The sequence below is a fragment of the Stomoxys calcitrans genome, chromosome 1, assembly GCF_963082655.1.
Source record: "Stomoxys calcitrans chromosome 1, idStoCalc2.1, whole genome shotgun sequence".
Lineage (NCBI taxonomy): Eukaryota > Metazoa > Arthropoda > Insecta > Diptera > Muscidae > Stomoxys > Stomoxys calcitrans.
Window position 1 is genome coordinate 54614616 of NC_081552.1, and position 19542 is coordinate 54634157.

General features: G+C 40.6%; 1 protein-coding gene across 1 annotated transcript; it reads right to left on the bottom strand.

The window, feature by feature from the left end:
- Positions 1-335: 335 nt before the first annotated feature.
- On the bottom strand, positions 336-7413 carry LOC131995860 (uncharacterized protein K02A2.6-like). The gene is made up of 3 exons (XM_059365093.1): positions 7311-7413; positions 6762-7265; positions 336-415 (listed from the first exon to the last, which is right to left on the bottom strand). The coding sequence occupies exons 1-3, from the start codon at positions 7411-7413 to the stop codon at positions 336-338; spliced, it is 687 nt and encodes a 228-aa protein (XP_059221076.1).
- Positions 7414-19542: the final 12129 nt, after the last annotated feature.

Genomic DNA, 19542 nt, shown 5'->3' on the forward strand with positions numbered 1-19542 from the left:
TAGTGTACACGGCAAAATAACCTAAAGTGTGATAAATAACTTGAACACCAGCTTAAAAATCTAAGCGTGAACAAAAAGAAGAATAAACTAATACCTTACAAGCTAAAGTGAATTAATACAGCTTACAAACTAATTGAAAAAAACTGAAGTCTTACAAACTAAAGACTTACAACTATCTGTGAACTCATGAAAAAATACCTACAAGCTAATGAATTAATTAAACCTACGAAATACGAATAAAATCAACAACTATATAACCATCCAGTCGGTCACCGAACACGTCCAGTCACCATCACCGCTCCAGTCATCGTGGGAGGCGCAGAAAACTGGCATGCTCACACCGACATGCTCACATAAAGAACCCTATGCGGACTGTTGATCACCTCCAGACCTGACTGCCTTTTGTTTAAGTATCCTAAATTTGTGAGAAAGAAAAAGAACTTTTTAATGAAAGTGATTAGGCAGAACAATTGCGCATTTTCTTTAATTGACTTACCTTTTCCAGCTTTGGTAGGAGAGGTGCCGAAGCGCCTAGGGTGAGCTCATTTTAAGAAGCTTTGGTAGTTAAAGAATAGGGTTTTTTTTTGCCTCATTAACGCAAACCGATTGTGCTGCCTCCATAAAAAATTAACACAATTGCAAATAAATTTGCAAAATAAAAAAGGAACCTGTAAAAACATTAAAAAAATACAAATATAAGCACAACAAGCAAGAGAAGAAAAAAAAGAAATATACACATACTTACTTACAAATAGACATACACGTACGGACGGCCAGTTCAGAGGAGGGTCCATCATCATCTACTGTCACCGTCTGCTAAGCCTTAGCCCTGGTTCTGGCCTGGAAGAATAAGAGAGGCAACTTTAGTATATTGGATTTTAAGTCTGAATTAATTTCGATATTTGGTTTTCTTTTATTTTTTCTTTTGAATGTTACATTTACATAATATTATCTTTTGTTTTTATTGGATTTTTGTTTGCATTTTCCATATCTTTAGTCTTCCAAAAGATCATTATTAAAATTTTATAATGTTTATTGAAAGGAATGCTAAACATGTTGGCTTAGGCTAATTTTGAAAGGTGGTAGGTTACATTTTGAAAAGGTAAGTAAAGGTAGCAAATACGCGATGTTCCAGATGGCTTGAGGGGCATTAAGGAGAGACTCTGGTGGAGTCTCTGAGTGAGGGCCAGAAGCTTGGCATAACACCAGCCAAGCAGCGTGTCAGCGCCGTGTAAGTTAATTCGTTTTCGTTTCGTGAGTGGACGCGTGCCCTTCTTTTCCGGTACTATTTCCCCTCTTCCTGTCATCTGTTTTTTGCTTCCCTTTGTATGGACTTGTTTCGGCCTACCTTTTTTTGTTTATTTACTCGAACCCCGGTATGATTTTTTGTGTATGGTGTAAACGTTGTCGTTGGTTGCAACCCCCATCCGGCGAGCCCTGGCCGGGCTAGACGCCAGCATACCGGCAAGGCAGCAAGCGACACCACAATCGGGGGTTTGCCACAAGGCAAATCCCAACCTCAAAACACACCCTAAACAATCTTCAGAGAAGACGTTAATCTCCCTCTTATATTGGAAAGTGTTCGTGACTTTACCGTCCTGGTTATTATTGCCCTTATGGCAATTTTACTGTCGGTAAAATTAACTCGACGTCCTCGCGTTAACACCATACCACCTCACGCATTCCGTGATCGCCCGAATCTCCGCCTGAAGGACCGTATTGTTGTCAGTTGGTCTAAAACAGATCTTAGTCCCTGAGTTCTCAATGTAGACCTAGCTTTGATCCATCCGTGTAACATGATCTTCAAGATGACAATACTAAGGTTCCGTTAATTCAATACTTTGCCGATGGCAGCAGTGACACGCACTCGACTTCAAGGTTCATCTCAGGTATCCGATCGGAAACCTCTTCCCTTCCTTCCAGGATTCCTATCGTCGCTTCGATTATACCGCGATGGTATGAGCTGTTCCCATCCACAATCCTTTCTCCCATCGCCTTAAGTCTAATAGCTGGACTTAATGGGTCGGATATCTAGAATAGTCTCCAGTGCCCTAGTGGGCACTAATCGCTCCGCCTATGCCAAGACAACATGTTCTTTGAACCTGTTGTATGGTCCTTATGTTACACTTTTTCTCCATAGCAGTCCACCAAACTAATGAGGCGCAAGTAAGTATTGGTCTAATCGCGCTCCTGTGGGGCCAGTGGATTATCCTCGGATTCAGGCCCCATTTGTGAGCCTTTTCAGTACGCTCCTGAATGTGACACTTCCAACTCAGTTTCCTGTCCAAGATCACACCTAAGTATTCGACCTTGTCAGGTATCGAAATTGTTCTATTGAGGAAACGTGATGTGTCAACTTGGCCTACCCTTGTCTTCCTCGTGTCTTCTTTGGGTTAAAATTCAGACCCCTAGGCCTATCCCAGCCGTGTACCATCTGCAAGACCCTTTCGGCCCTACTGCATAGTTCGTTCGGATCCTTACCCTTAGAAGTATTATAATATCGTCTGCGTGGCAGACGGGTTCAAATCCCTCCTCAGTCAGCATCCGTAATAGGTCATTTATGGTGGTCACCCATAGGAGTAGCGATAAAATGCCCCCTGTGGCGTGACCTGTGCCACTTTCTCCCTTAAATTTATGCCATGGGACACAAAATTTATCCACCTGTACCTTAGCATATGGTTTATCCAGCCTCTAAGGACCGGGTACACCCGGTACTGGTCTAAGGATTGGATCAGTGTGCCGCTCCGCACATTGTTAAAAGCCCCTTCGATGTCAATGCATATCGCCAGGGTGTACGTTTTGACATCGAAAGATTCTTCTATTTTCAAATCGTCACATCTAATACCTCCTCCCTAATCCTTTTATCAAAGGTAGCGGTGTTAGCAATATTAAGTGCTATTAAGTCGATAGTATTCAAAACTGCCAGGGCTTGGCCCCGCTTATTAGTGTTAGTACTACCCCACAAAATGTGGTGAGAGTTCGCATCGCACCCTATTAGTACCTCGTTTCCAGTCTGTTTTGCTTCCCTCACCAGCCGTTGCAGCTCCGACTTGGGTGGCGGTGTCGGAGAGTCGAAAGGCAGATAAAGTTATGTCAGGTGCTCCACCGTCTCCCTGTCTCACCACTGTTGCACCCGACGTTGACAACCCTGGGGAAAATATATAATTCAAATTCTTATGACAAATAACGCAGGTCCTCGGCCGAGTACCAGTGTTAGCATAGAATAATTGGTAGTTTATATGGTTCAGACCAGAAACTTTGTTCCGGGTCGTCCATGGCTCCTGAATTAAGGCACTATGAACCTTGCCCTGTCAGAGCATGTGTAGCAGTCTCGCTTCGGTGGAGGTTTATCTGGATTACCTCAATCATTGGGCCTCCAATAAATGAGCATCTTGGGAGTAGGTGATGATCTCATCATCTGCTCCCGGTTCTTCAGACTGTTGTAGCATACAACGCTAGGTCTAGTAAACCCCAAGATGGTCTGAAATGTTTGAGCTGAAATCAGCAGCACGCAGCTAGCTTCCGGCTTCTGTCTCGTCGGCAATGGGGAGGTTCTTTAAGGCTGAAAACTCAAACTATGGGATGTCTACACTATATTATTTTAAAAGTGTGCGTGCTAAAGATAGAAGAGAGGGAGAGAGAAATAGAGAGAGGAAAGTAAAAAAAAAGGGGGAATTTTCAAGAGAGGGTTTTGTCTACCACCGATGCAGAGATGTTCACATCGTAATACGCCCGCCCATCCATGACCAGGACTAAAACCCAAAGTTATATCATATTTATCCATTGGTCCCACTGTACCTACCCTTCAAATGTTTGTAGCCCCGGAATCACAAAACGGAAATTTAGCTAATATTCATTATGTTGTTTATTAAACAAAATCCAAAATAATCCATTAAAATTCTAGAAAAAGCTAACTTGAACTTTCACATAACCTTAATCCTAAACAGCATTAATAAATTCATTAAAACAATTTCCAGATAATTAACGTTCATTGTGGCCTAGACCAAATCAAGTAACAATAATTATTTAGATAGCAACTAGTCCAATAATAATTTAGGCAACAATGATTCTAAAAACAACTATCCCTTTACTTTAAAAACAGGAAACAAAACTAAAAGGCTAACAGCCTAGCTAAATGACAAATAAACCTAACCGGTGTATGTGCAATTTCAAAGAAAAAAAAAAAGCTGAAAGAAATATATCCCATTCGGATATCATGGGGTTAATTTAAATCAAATGTGCATGCAAAATTTAAATATAAAAGAAAATGTAAAAGAAAAGTTAATGGCAAAAACTTTAATTAAGAATGAAAATCCATTTAAAATTTCATTCTGGTTCGGGGATATGAACCTGCGACCCACTGTGCCGTGGTGGATTACATTCGAAATGCATTGGATGTATGTATGTAGCTTTAATCAGAATTATTTCTCTGTATGGTACATTAAAGTGCACCAAGTGCTTCCTCTTCCTCCCATATACTGCCTTACCCACGAGAGTTACCAAACAAATATCATCCAAACCAAAATGGAATTATTTAAAAAAACAAAAATTATTGATCTAATTAATTAATTAGACAAAAAAAAATAAATTTTAAAAAGAAAAATTAAATGACCGAACCCGGGCTTGATCCCACGACCTCACACTTCAGAGTCAGTTACCCCCACCACTGAGCCAACCAACCACTTGATGGGATGATGGCTAAGCGGCCATTTGATCACTTTGAATGATATTTGCTTAGTTACACCAAAAAAACAAGGTGAATACCACGTTGAACTTCGGTGGGTATTAAAATCTAATCAAAAAGGGTGTTTAATTACTCACTTTGAAAAATGTCCCCCGTTGAAAGATCTTTCAAGTGTTCCGGTTCCGGGATATTTTCCAACACAGCGATTCCAAGGAGGTATTTAAAAGCGGATATGGACAGGAAATTGGTGAAATCAGCAACAAAGCACTTACACACTCACGCATTCAATGTCTATGTTTTTTTTCCTTTTTTTTTTGTCTTTAACCACTGTCTTTTACTTTCTTTTTAAAAAAAAAATTAATTTTTAGCACAACAGTTTTAGCTAATTTTCTTTATTTTATTTGTCTCTAGACTTTTTCTTTTTACCATTGAAATTGCACAACACTTACAAAAGTTTGAGTTCTAATTTTTTCCTATCAATATTTATAGCTATTTTTACTTTAAATAATACTTTTTTTTTTTTTTTGTTTTTTTTTAGACAAAAAAACTTTCCGAATTAATTCAATTTTTCCTTTTTACTGTTTTCTTATGGTCTTTGGGTTTCTTTCGAAATATGTATGTTTCTTTTTTTTTCCCTCCCCGAACCGTTTTCTTTTATGTATATACGTACATAATTTTTTTTTTGTTACAATAAAATGGACAAAATTTTTTTTTTTTTTTTACAGGTTTTTAACCAATTTTGATATATTCTCTTTAAAAATTTTAGTTCTGGACGTTTGAGAGACTTAGTCAACAAAATTTTACACTTTCTAAAACACTTCTTGGTCTGGTAACCAGACGCAGGGCCAAGTTTTCACAATCTTCACAAATTACTCGATGAAATGCCCAAAAGCCGTCGGCGAATTTCTCCCAAATTCATCATCGAAAGGATATGCGGGTTTGTCGATGAGGGTTTCCCGTTCCCAAAAAAAAAGAATCGGCCTTTGATGGTCCAAACAGCTAACATCAATCTCAAACAAAGCTAGTCCAGCCAGGCGAATGGGGATCAACCAAAAAAAAGGTTAAAAGTTCCAAAAAAAAATTGCAGCAGGAGCAGTAAAGATGCAATAGTAAAAGGCTCCAATAAGTGCAGCAGAAAAAAAAATATATTGCTGAAGCAAAAAAAAAATCAAAAAGAAAAAAAGGCAAAAAAAACAACAAAAAAATAGAATCTAAAAAAAATCATTAGCGACGGGATTCAATAGTCTCACCCCTTAAATGGCTCCAGAAAATTTATTGAAATAGACAATTTCACTGAGCCTAACTTCTATTTATAAAATAAAAAGCCTTGGAAATAATGCGCTAATTCAGCTAATTTTCGTTAAATTGTTGCGGGAACTGCGTATACGTATACGTACTAAAAACCAATACAAAAATAAAACCTTCCTCAACACAATCAAGCCAATGCTAATATGGATCTCAAGGCCCAGATCAAGCCCCACGGAGGTCCTATACAAGCACTTGGAGAAAAACCACAACTCCGACAGACCCACCCACACTATAGGAATAGCCTAGCGGTTAGTGACGTCGCCTTGCAATCCGGAAGCCCAGGTTCGAATCCCGGACCGGTCGAAATAAATTTTATTGTTCTAACGCCTGATGTTATTCAAACGCGTGAAAAAAAAATAAAAAAAATAGAAAATAAGAAAAAAATAGAACAAAATTTGTAGCTAAATTGTAGCAAAAAAAAATATAAAGCAGAAAGCAGAAAACCAGCGACAAGTCACCCTACAATCCCCCCCACCAAAATCAGGTTTGGGGGTTTCCTAGAAGACCACAAAGCTGACAATGCCTGGAGCTGATTGAAATTTCTCTTACATACGAAGGTCCTTTGCATGATAAATACCAATTTTCTTCCCACTTAAGTCCTCTATTGCGTAGTACCACGTTCCTATCTTCTTCCGGACTCTAGCTTTTAAAAATGGTGGTGCCAATTTGGAGTTATACCCTTTTTCAAAACAGCTTTGAGAAAAATTTCTCCTGTAGACCTCTTGACCTACAATGAAGTTAACAAGCCTAGATCGCAAATTGTAATTACGTTCATTCTGCTGCCGCCGTTTCTCCATATTTTTAGAAGCTCTATCTCTGATTATATCGAAGTTATCTCCACGATCAAATTTAATAGCCCTGTCTTCTAGCATCTCCAGTTTTCTGAGCAAAGAATAGGTATGCCCATGAGTTACCATGTGTTGACCGAAAGCCATAAAGTAAGGTGTAGTGCCTATCGAAGTGTGTATCGAAGAACGTAAAGAGCAAGCGATGCTGCTGAGGTACTCATCCCAATTACTTTGATCGTGTTTCAAGTAAGCCCTTATTGCGGACAGAACTGAACGGTTGACCCGCTCAGAGGCATTCGATTGGGGCGAATGAACAGCCGTAAAAACATGACGGATTCCGAAACTTGAAAGAAATTTGGAAAAATTACTCGACTTAAATTGGGACCCATTATCTGAAACAATGGTTTCAGGCGTTCCAAATACATGAAAAATCTTCTGCTCCAGATACTTGGTAACCACATCAGTGGTGAACTTCTTAACGGGTTCTAAAAAACAAAATTTGGACAAATGATCGACGGTAATAAAAATACCAACATTTCCAGACTTCGATCTAGGGTAAGGACCTAAAAAGTCTATAAACAGCTTTTGAAAACATCTTTCCGTTTCCGGTGTCTTTCCCATCGGTGGACGCATAACGATGTTCGGGTGTTTAGTTCCCTTGCAAATTTCACACTTATTAACGAAGTTCCGAACGTCATTTACTAGATTCGGCCAAAAATAAAATCTTCGAATTCTTTCCAACATTTTGTTTATGCCGCAATGAGACGATATGGGGTCGTTATGCGCTTTAATTAACAAGTCGTTAACCATTTCCTTGGGTATCCATAATTTCCAGGCGAAGTTATCCTGTAACTGCTCTCCGGTGCAGTGCTCCGCGCGTCTATAAAGGTAACCGTCAATAACTCTCAGATCCGGTGTCTTTACAATCGTCTTATTGACCGTTTTCAACAACCCGAGGTAATGTTCGCTCTTGAAGTGAGGCGATTCTAGATCGACAAATAATCCGGACCCATCTAAAGCCGTAGTCTCAATTCCGGACAGATCCTCCGTGTTGGCACGGGATAGTGCATCTGGAACTACATTTCTGCTACCTTTACGATGCTCTATATTGAATCTAAAGCCCTGAAGTCTCAAAGCCCATCTTGCCAACCGAGAATTGAGGTCAGTTTGGGACATGAGCCACTTCAATGACGCATGGTCAGTGATCACTGTGAACTCATGTCCTTCCACATACGCTCTAAACCTTTTAATGCTTAGCACGGCGGCTAATCATTCCTGTTCGGTGACAGAGTATTTGCGTTGGGCTTGATTGAGCTTCTTCGACATGAAGGCGATGGGAAACTCGTCGCCCTCCGCAGTTTTTTGCACCAGCTCGCCTCCTATACCAGTACTGCTAGCATCACAGTGTATGTAAAACGGCTGTGAGAAGTCAGGACTATGCAGCACTGGGGCAGTGGACAAAATGGACTTTAATTCATCGAAAGCTAATTGCGCATTAACGCACCATACAAATCTACGATTAGTTTTGAGCAAATCAGTTAAAGGAGAGGTAATAGAAGCGTAGTTCCTAATGAACTTCCGGTACCAACCGGACATACCCAGAAACCGTCTTATTTGTCGGACCGAACGCGGCGGTGGAAATTCAACAATGGCAGATATCTTGTCAGGATCTGTTCGTATTACCCCGTTTCCTACGACGTGCCCAAGGTATTTGACTTCGGGAACGCAAAATTTCGACTTTTCAATATTAATAGTCAAGCCCGCCGACCGAATTCTATCCGCCACTTCCTTTAAAACTTCCATATGCCGATCGAAGGAGTCAGAGATTATCAATAAGTCATCCAGATAAACAAACACTTCCGTTCTCAAATGCGCCGGTATCACCTTGTCCATCAACCTTGACATGGTCTGTGGCGCGTTACAAAGGCCAAAGGGCATGACCTTGAAGTGGTACAAGGGACGGCCAGGAACGGTAAATGCTGTTTTATCTTTCGACGACTTATCGAGGGGAATTTGCCAGAACGCATCTTTGAGGTCCAAGCTCGTTATGTACTCGGCGCGAGGAAGTCTACTCAGGATGCCGTCTATGTGGGGCAAAGGATAAGCATCCATGACCGTCACTGAGTTTACCTTCCTGCTATCCAAGCACAAACGAACTTTCCCAGGCTTGCGAACTAGCACCATTGGCGAAGACCATGCACTTTCCGATTCTTCGATAACGTCCATCTCTAACATCCTATCGATTTCGGCATAAATAAGTTTTTCTATGGCTGGTGAAACCGGAAAGTGTCGTTGTTTAATCGGAGCTACGTCTCCAACGTCTATAACATGCGATATGACATTTGTTCGGCCCAAACCTTGCTTCGAAAACGATGGAAAGCTATTAATGGTAGATTGCAAACGACCACGTTCAATATCTGTCAAAGTTCCTAAGGTAGAAATCTCCGAAAGAACCGGTGAAAACAATCGGGTATTAATTTCCGATACGAGACCCATAGGTAATAAATCAAAAGCGCGCCAAAAATCGATGCCTAAGTACAAATCTTGCGACAGACCGGGAACAATATATAGTTTAATTGGCTTGGAAAGGCCTCTAAAAGAAATGGGGGTACTGATGACACCAGAAACAGGCTGACATTTGCCATCAGCTGTCTTTACAAAAGAGCTAAATTTCTTAATATCCTTACTTGACTGTAAAGCGTATAATGCAGCATTTGAACCTAAGCAACTAACGGAAGCTCCTGTGTCTAAAAGGCCGTTAATCATCTTACCAAGCAGTTCAACTTGCGCGTAAGGTCTTATATCATTAGCTTTGTCATATATGGAACTTAGCAGCAAATGTCGCGTATGATTAATTTGTCGCCAAAAATTCCTCATACGTCCGGTGGACCTCACTCTTCTAACAGAGCTAACTGCCTTACCAAAAATTTCGGCTCTTTTCGCATTATATTCCGCTAAGCGGACATGAAATGGTTTAAAATATGTTGGGGGATGTGGAGAAGATTTAGGTGGCGAACTGAGTTTTGAATCAGAAACAGAACGTAAAACTTTAACATTGTTGTTCGGGACTAAATCGCATTTTCCAGTCGGACTAATTGGACTATCATTCAGAGTTGTCAAAATAGAAGGTGTAGAATTGGGTTTAAGATCAGGTTGATTGTCGACAGTATTAACAGGGCTTAATCTGTGCTCGCCCAAGGATTCTTTAGGGGTTTGCACGCACCTTTCGGTGCATTCGCTGAAGAGTTTTTTGAACTACAAACAGAACACTTTGGTCTATAAACATTTGAAGCACCGCATCCGTAGCAAAACACCCTGCGATCTTCCATACAATCGTGGTAGCGGTGCCCAGTTTTCTGGCAATTCCAACAAACCAGAGAAATAGCAGAAACCTGCTCCTCATTTTCCTCAGAAGATTCCAAAGGGGCATCCAAAATCTCGTTAATTTTGCCGCGATGGCCAACTGGTTTAGAAAAAGTCTGTTTCCTGGCAACATCTTGCATGAAAAACTCCCTACGGCGACAAATTTCACGTAAATGAGAAACAGAAGAAATGTGTAAATTGAGAATTTCATGTTGAATCTCCGGCAGAAGATTCCTTCTTAAAATTTCGACTAAAACATTCTCAGATAAAGGTTCAGATAATTTATCGGCAATGCTAACAATGGCCTCATAAAAGGTGTCAAAGGACTCACCAGACCGCTGCTTCCGGTCCCTAATCATCTCACGGAAGTCGACATCGGTGCGAGTGTCACGGTACTGTTTCCGTAAAGCCCTGCATAAATCCGGCCAACGAATCCTAGAAACCGACCTGTGGTACCGCCAGTAAAAATCACTAGCCTTAGCATCAAAAAGGGTAGAAATATGGCCACAAAGTAAGTCAAAATCACCATTCAGGGTTTGATTTGTCAATGCCTCAACTCTATATAAGAAATTGTCGATGGACATGCCATTAGAATCACCTGTAAATTTAATTCGCCAATTAAGAATAATATGTCCAGCCTTATCTGGACGTAAAGAAACATACGAATGGGATGATGGTTGTCGAACAGACGTAGGACCATGCCTCCTATCCTGGGAATGATTCAAAGGATTACCCCTATTATCGTCATTGTTATTCTCTGGCAAACCTAATAACCTTTCAATGGTTCGAACTTCAACAGGGGTTGAGGGTGGAAGAAAAACATGTCGGGACGAAATATTGTCCTGGGGAACAGTATTCAACCTACTAAAGCCTGCAGCCAAATTAGTCTCGATGAGACTCGACAATCTTTGACTAACAGTCGCCAACAGCTCATCATGCTGTGCCCTCACTGCCTCTTCAACCATGCTCCTAATTGGATCAGTCTGACCGGCATCAAAATTCTGGGAAGTAGACGGGTTATCACCCTGATTCATTACAGTCGCAGCTACATCTGCTTCCTCATTACTGTGAGGAGAAGTCGTATTGTGAATACCAGAAGGAGAAGTCGTATTTTGAATCCCAGCTCGAGAAGAATCAAATTCCCTAGCTCTTTGTTTCTGTGACCTGGTACCCATGGGTGATGGAGCAATTCCTGCATGTGCCGCTGTGGACATACTAAGTGAAGTCAAAACGGTGTCACAAACAGGGCAATTGGGGCACGTCTTAGTGTGATTTGTGAGACATGACTTATGAAATACGTGTCCACAAGCTGTAGTGTAAGAATAGGCCGCCTTAGCCACCGATGTACAACATATGCCGCACTCTGGATGACGACCAGTGTTCGACAAATCTTCCGAACTATGACGTAAAGGCATTATAAAAACCAAAATGTACGCAAAAAAAAAGTTTTAGTATTGATCGACCTTCACTATTCGAATCCGACTACAAATTCTAAGTAACTGCCACAATATTTCGACTTCGTTCAAATATAAATAAAAAATATACAGTAAAACCACCAAGAAATAGCTCTTTCCTGATCCCGGGGAAATCAAAAAATTTTGAAGGGTATAAAAAAAGTAGAAAAATCACCAATCTCTTAAAATTCAGAAGAAATAGAAAAGAAGAAGCAAGAGTTGAGTTTAGACGGTACTAATTTGAACTTAAGACAAATAGTCTATTCCGGACTAAACTAAAAGAATATTTAGGGTATCAACATCATTAACAGCACCCTAACCGGTCTGGCACTAGCAAAAAAAAAAAGTCCAATGACAGCATTTCCAGATTAAAGAGAAGTCAATGTTGAAAATACAAAGGGATAGATTGGGGGATGAGTTGCGAATAGGTCGGCCTGACAATAGCTTTCAAATCCATAGACAGCTTCCAAACCTATACAACAACCAACCGATAGATATAAACTGAAAAAAAAGATCTCTAGAGGGAAAATGAAATATAGTTAAGGACCCACACTGCCTATTTGGAATAAAACCCAACGATGGAAAAAAAATAATGAATAATTTGTGTGTCGGGCCCCACGTTGGGCGCCAACATATAATGTAACATACAACGCTAGGTCTAGTAAACCCCAAGATGGTCTGAAATGTTTGAGCTGAAATCAGCAGCACGCAGCTAGCTTCCGGCTTCTGTCTCGTCGGCAATGGGGAGGTTCTTTAAGGCTGAAAACTCAAACTATGGGATGTCTACACTATATTATTTTAAAAGTGTGCGTGCTAAAGATAGAAGAGAGGGAGAGAGAAATAGAGAGAGGAAAGTAAAAAAAAGGGGGAATTTTCAAGAGAGGGTTTTGTCTACCACCGATGCAGAGATGTTCACATCGTAATACGCCCGCCCATCCATGACCAGGACTAAAACCCAAAGTTATATCATATTTATCCATTGGTCCCATTGTACCTACCCTTCAAATGTTTGTAGCCCCGGAATCACAAAACGGAAATTTAGCTAATATTCATTATGTTGTTTATTAAACAAAATCCAAAATAATCCATTAAAATTCTAGAAAAAGCTAACTTGAACTTTCACATAACCTTAATCCTAAACAGCATTAATAAATTCATTAAAACAATTTCCAGATAATTAACGTTCATTGTGGCCTAGACCAAATCTAATTCAAGTAACAATAATTATTTAGATAGCAACTAGTCCAATAATAATTTAGGCAACAATGATTCTAAAAACAACTATCCCTTTACTTTAAAAACAGGAAACAAAACTAAAAGGCTAACAGCCTAGCTAAATGACAAATAAACCTAACCGGTGTATGTGCAATTTCAAAGAAAAAAAAAAAGCTGAAAGAAATATATCCCATTCGGATATCATGGGGTTAATTTAAATCAAATGTGCATGCAAAATTTAAATATAAAAGAAAATGTAAAAGAAAAGTTAATGGCAAAAACTTTAATTAAGAATGAAAATCCATTTAAAATTTCATTCTGGTTCGGGGATATGAACCTGCGACCCACTGTGCCGTGGTGGATTACATTCGAAATGCATTGGATGTATGTATGTAGCTTTAATCAGAATTATTTCTCTGTATGGTACATTAAAGTGCACCAAGTGCTTCCTCTTCCTCCCATATACTGCCTTACCCACGAGAGTTACCAAACAAATATCATCCAAACCAAAATGGAATTATTTAAAAAAACAAAAATTATTGATCTAATTAATTAATTAGACAAAAAAAAATAAATTTTAAAAAGAAAAATTAAATGACCGAACCCGGGCTTGATCCCACGACCTCACACTTCAGAGTCAGTTACCCCCACCACTGAGCCAACCAACCACTTGATGGGATGATGGCTAAGCGGCCATTTGATCACTTTGAATGATATTTGCTTAGTTACACCAAAAAAACAAGGTGAATACCACGTTGAACTTCGGTGGGTATTAAAATCTAATCAAAAAGGGTGTTTAATTACTCACTTTGAAAAATGTCCCCCGTTGAAAGATCTTTCAAGTGTTCCGGTTCCGGGATATTTTCCAACACAGCGATTCCAAGGAGGTATTTAAAAGCGGATATGGACAGGAAATTGGTGAAATCAGCAACAAAGCACTTACACACTCACGCATTCAATGTCTATGTTTTTTTTCCTTTTTTTTTGTCTTTAACCACTGTCTTTTACTTTCTTTTTAAAAAAAAATTTTAATTTTTAGCACAACAGTTTTAGCTAATTTTCTTTATTTTATTTGTCTCTAGACTTTTTCTTTTTACCATTGAAATTGCACAACACTTACAAAAGTTTGAGTTCTAATTTTTTTTCTATCAATATTTATAGCTATTTTTACTTTAAATAATACTTTTTTTTTTTTTTTTAACCAATTTTGATATATTCTCCTTAAAAATTTTAGTTCTGGACGTTTGAGAGACTTAGTCAACAAAATTTTACACTTTCTAAAACACTTCTTGGTCTGGTAACCAGACGCAGGGCCAAGTTTTCACAATCTTCACAAATTACTCGATGAAATGCCCAAAAGCCGTTGGCGAATTTCTCCCAAATTCATCATCGAAAGGATATGCGGGTTTGTCGATGAGGGTTTCCCGTTCCCAAAAAAAAAAGAATCGGCCTTTGATGGTCCAAACAGCTAACATCAATCTCAAACAAAGCTAGTCCAGCCAGGCGAATGGGGATCAACCAAAAAAAAGGTTAAAAGTTCCAAAAAAAAATTGCAGCAGGAGCAGTCAAGATGCAATAGTAAAAGGCTCCAATAAGTGCAGCAGAAAAAAAATATATTGCTGAAGCAAAAAAAAAATCAAAAAGAAAAAAAAGCAAAAAAAAAACAACAAAAAAAATAGAATCTAAAAAAAATCATTAGCGACGGGATTCAATAGTCTCACCCCTTAAATGGCTCCAGAAAATTTATTGAAATAGACAATTTCACTGAGCCTAACTTCTATTTATAAAATAAAAAGCCTTGGAAATAATGCGCTAATTCAGCTAATTTTCGTTAAATTGTTGCGGGAACTGCGTATACGTATACGTACTAAAAACCAATACAAAAATAAAACCTTCCTCAACACAATCAAGCCAATGCTAATATGGATCTCAAGGCCCAGATCAAGCCCCACGGAGGTCCTATACAAGCACCTAGAGGAAAACCACAACTCCGACAGACCCACCCACACTATAGGAATAGCCTAGCGGTTAGTGACGTCGCCTTGCAATCCGGAAGCCCAGGTTCGAATCCCGGACCGGTCGAAATAAATTTTATTGTTCTAACGCCTGATGTTATTCAAACGCGTGAAAAAAAAAATAAAAAAAATAGAAAATAAGAAAAAAAATAGAACAAAATTTGTAGCTAAATTGTAGCAAAAAAAAAATATAAAGCAGAAAGCAGAAAACCAGCGACAAGTCACCCTACACTGTTCTGACTTTCCTGTCACTGCACTGTCTGATGTCATCGTTTTAGGTCCTTTGCCTAGTCTAGTCTTCCGACTTTTTATAAAGTCGGTAATGGTTCCATCGTCGGGTCCCTGTTCGTTATGCTGTATTGGGTTTCCATACCTTGTACTGCCTGATGTTTCAATACTGGGATCTTTGCCTATCTTAGTCTTCCAAATCCTAATTATATGGGCTTCTTGGGAGTAGGTGGTGGTACCACCATCGGCTCCCTGTTCGTTGGGTTGCATTGAAACTCTTGGAGCTGCGCTGCCTAAGTTTCAATATTAGGATCTTTACCTATCCCAGTATTCCGAAGCTTGAAGTCTGTGATGGGTCCGTCGTCGGGTCCCTGTTTGTAAGGCTGTGTTGGGTCTCTCGCCACTCCACTGCCTGATATTTCAGTATTAGGATATTTGCTTATCCTAGTCTTTCGAACATTGAGAGAGGCCGTGATTGTCTCGTTGTCAGCCCCCTGTTTTTGGGCGGTGTTGAGTCACCTGCCACTGCATGGCCTGATGTCTCAAAATGAGAATTTCTGCCTATCCTAGTCTTCCCACTCTTGAAAAAGACAGCATTGCTCCCGTATTTCGTCATGCCTTTAGTCTCAGCCAAACTAGTCACGGAGACTTGATCAATGCCAACCACAAGGAGAGTTCCTTCCTCCTTCCCCTCCCTGTGGAAGACCTCCCACTTTTCTGCGACCAAACCTTGGTTTTGCTTGCCCAAAAATCCCAAAATGCGTTTCGTCGCAAATTTACTGTCCCATCCCTTGATGAAGACCATCGCCTTTGTGAGCTGGGGGATATCCGTCTTTCTCACCAGGTCGAGCTTTGCGCCCTCCCAGGGAGCGTGTATACCTCTGACGAGCATTCCGCCGACGCCAAACGCAGCGTAAAGATGTCCCCTCTAAACTCGCAGCTCATCATTTGTATGGGTGGACCCTATACAGAGTTCCACACATATTCGAAAATCCGCTCGTTAATCAGATCCTCCACTTGGGACCGAGGATCTGATGAGATCTTACCGGGTGCACAGCCGATATTGATGACTGCATGCGTCAGCTCATCTCTGTTGTGCTTTTTTGGCACTCTGGCGTAAGAGGGCGGCTCCTTACCATTCTCAGGGACCATCTTCCCTTTTGTGATGGCTGTGGCCTCAGTTTGATAGTCTCTATGAATATTCAGAGGCCGTGCGCACTTCCTTCGTTCCTGTTCCGACTTTGTCTACCTCCGCAGGACATTGTCTGGGGTCTCCATAGCGGGATTGCTGGCTTAGTTTTCCCAGAGTACTTGAAAGTGGTGAGCTCTTTTTCTTCTTCATCATTTTAGCAGTGTTATGCTCTTCGAGAGATCTGATTCTTTTTCCAGCTTCCGTAGAAGTGCTTGGAATGTTAGTTCCACCCTTTCCATCATCCTGCACTTTCGCCCGATTGAGCTACCGGTACATACTCCTATGTCTGCTTCGCCGTGCAAAATTGCAAATTATGCCCATGAACATTCCACTAAGGAACAGGGGCAAACTTCTCACATATCAATGTGTGAAGTCCGCTTCAAGTTTAAGCTCAATGATAAAGGGCCTCCTTTTTATAGCATAGTCCGAACGGCGTGCCGCAGTGCGACACCTCTTTTGAGAGAAGTTTTACATGGCATAGTACCTCACAAATGTTGCCAGCATTAGGAGGGGAAAACCACCGCTGAAAATTTTTGCCTACTTCGTCGTGCACCGGATCGCTTTCTCGGTCTGCTTGTGAGCTAAGCAAAACCATCGCTCACTTCTGCCTTCATCCCGATTCCCTCATCTCTCGATTCGGCTGCAATGACTGTTTCATTGACATCGTCGCTGTATGAATCCGAGTCAGCAACACCACCTTTATCTAAAGGGTGGGGTCGAACTCTGCATCCCTCTGGTTCATCCGTCTCTTCCTCATTAAGACGGATGAACGCTTGAAGCGTTACTCTCGACTACAGGTGCAAAGGCACCCACACCTATAGGAGACGAGAACAACACGCTACGGTCTTTTTTCGTAATATGTAGTATCTATTCTGAGATACGGATATATTCTTTTTTTCTCAACGGCTATAGTGGTTTACAGTTTATAAAGTTTTTGTTTGTATTTTGTTTCTCATTTAGATATGTAAATAATTTATATAAAAAAAATAAAAACAGTGATGTCAATATTTTAAAAATAAACAGTGTCTTACTCTTCAGTAATCTTGAAAAACAACATCATGTGGGTTCAGTATTCACAAGTGCAGCAAAAACAGTCACCAATGAATGGTTTTGTGCAGTGCTTTCGTACAGACCCATCTCCCTTATCTCACCAGTAGCCAAGACGCTTGAGGCAATACTCTTCCCGAGCCTCGTAGGAGAATTTCCATTTGCCAAGCATGAGCATTAATTTCGAATACTGCATAACACAACAGGAGCTTTGCATGCCATCACCGCACACATTTGCCGTGGTTTCAATCAGCCCAGGCCAGTTGATAGGTTAGTCCTCGTTGCGCTGGACCTATCGAAGGTATTTGACATGATCAGCCATGCCAAATGAGAGGACATCTCCAACACGTCCATCCAGCCAGGCCTGAAATGGTGGGTAGCAAATTATCTCTGTGGTCGCCAGTCATTTGTCGAATTTAGGAATAATGAAGCACTGTAGATTGAAAGAGGGAGTTCCCCAAGGTGGGGTGATATCTCCGGCACTGTTTAACCTCTACCTATCATTCCACCACCCAAGACGGCATAGAGATCGTATCATATGCGGACGATTGTACGATCATGGCATCAGGCCCCCAATCCATTGATGACATCTGCGATAGGTTGAACGTCTACCTCAACGAACTTGCCTCATATTTCGCTGCAGGAAATCTGAAAACATCGGCCATCAAATCTTTCACGTCGCATTGTTCACTAGAAATACGCGTGAGGTTAATACTGAGCTGAAAGTGATGGTTGATGAAGAAATGATTCCGACCATCACGTATCCCAAAATATTTGGAGTCACATTAGACAGCTCCTCCACATTCTCCCCACATGTCACAGCACTTTGCGATAAAGTCAAAAATAGAAACTCAAGTCACTTGCCGACAGCACTTGGGGTGCTGACAAAGAAACGTTGTTGACCAAGTACAAAGCAATTGGCCAGTATGTGGTAAGTTAGGCAGCGCCAGTGTGGTCTCGTCAGCTCTGTGACACGCAGTGGAATAATATTCAGATCTGTCAGAATGCCGCTCTTCTAACTGCGACGGACTGTCTCCCCAGTTCTAATGTGGGCCACCTTAATCAGGAGACAAAGATCCTACCAGTGCGAAGACATAACTACATGCTGTGTAAGCAATATCTTTTGGGCTGTTATCGCCGAGAAGCCTTAAGGTAGAACTATATGATCTAGAGCGTGAAGTTCAGCGCTGCAAGAGAGAACCTCTAGATCAAGCGGGTCTAACAAGATTCATGCAGACACTGTAGCAGATGCGGCAAATATATACCAGATGAATGTAGTCCTTGCAGAACGACCGCCTCCAATGGCACCTGAAGAAATTGACCTCCCCCGCAAACCAGAGTAATTCTGGCTCAATTACGTTCCGTCAGATGCAGCCGCCTCAACTCCTACAGAGCAAGGATTGGTGCCAAAATGCAAGATGTATGTCGCGATTGTGACCAGGACCACACGTCACCTGTTTAACTGCCCAGCCAGATTCACTCGTCTCAGACCCAAATCCCTCTGGACGCATCCCATCTTAGTGGCAGAGTTCCTGGATCTGGACACTCAACAGAATTAAGCAAACGAAAGGTAGAACACAACTAACACAAACAAACAACAAAACTATGTCGAAAGACATCAAAATTATTAAAATTTCGAGGTGGGGAACCAAACTATAAAAGTTATACTTGTAAATAAGAAATTTACAATGAAACTCAAAACATATTAAAAACCATAACTCATATAAACAAGACAGCTAATCATTATTATTAAAGGGTGATTTTTTTGAGGTTAGGATTTTCATGCATTAGTATTTGACAGATCACGTGGGATTTCAGACATGGTGTCAAAGAGAAAGATGCTCAGTATGCTTTGACATTTCATCATGAATAGACTTACTAACGAGCAACGCTTGCAAATCATTGAATTTTATTACCAAAATCAGTGTTCGGTTCGAAATGTGTTCAAATTTTGACAAATTTTGTTCAGCGATGAGGCTCATTTCTGGTTGAATGGCTACGTAAATAAGCAAAATTGCCGCATTTGGAGTGAAGAGGAACCAGAAGCCGTTCAAGAACTGCCCATGCATCCCGAAAAATGCACTGTTTGGTGTGGTTTGTACGCTGGTGGAATCATTGGACCGTATTTTTTCAAAGATGCTGTTGGACGCAACGTTACGGTGAATGAACACATTTTGAACCGAACACTGATTTTGGTAATAAAATTCAATGATTTGCAAGCGTTGCTCGTTAGTAAGTCTATTCATGA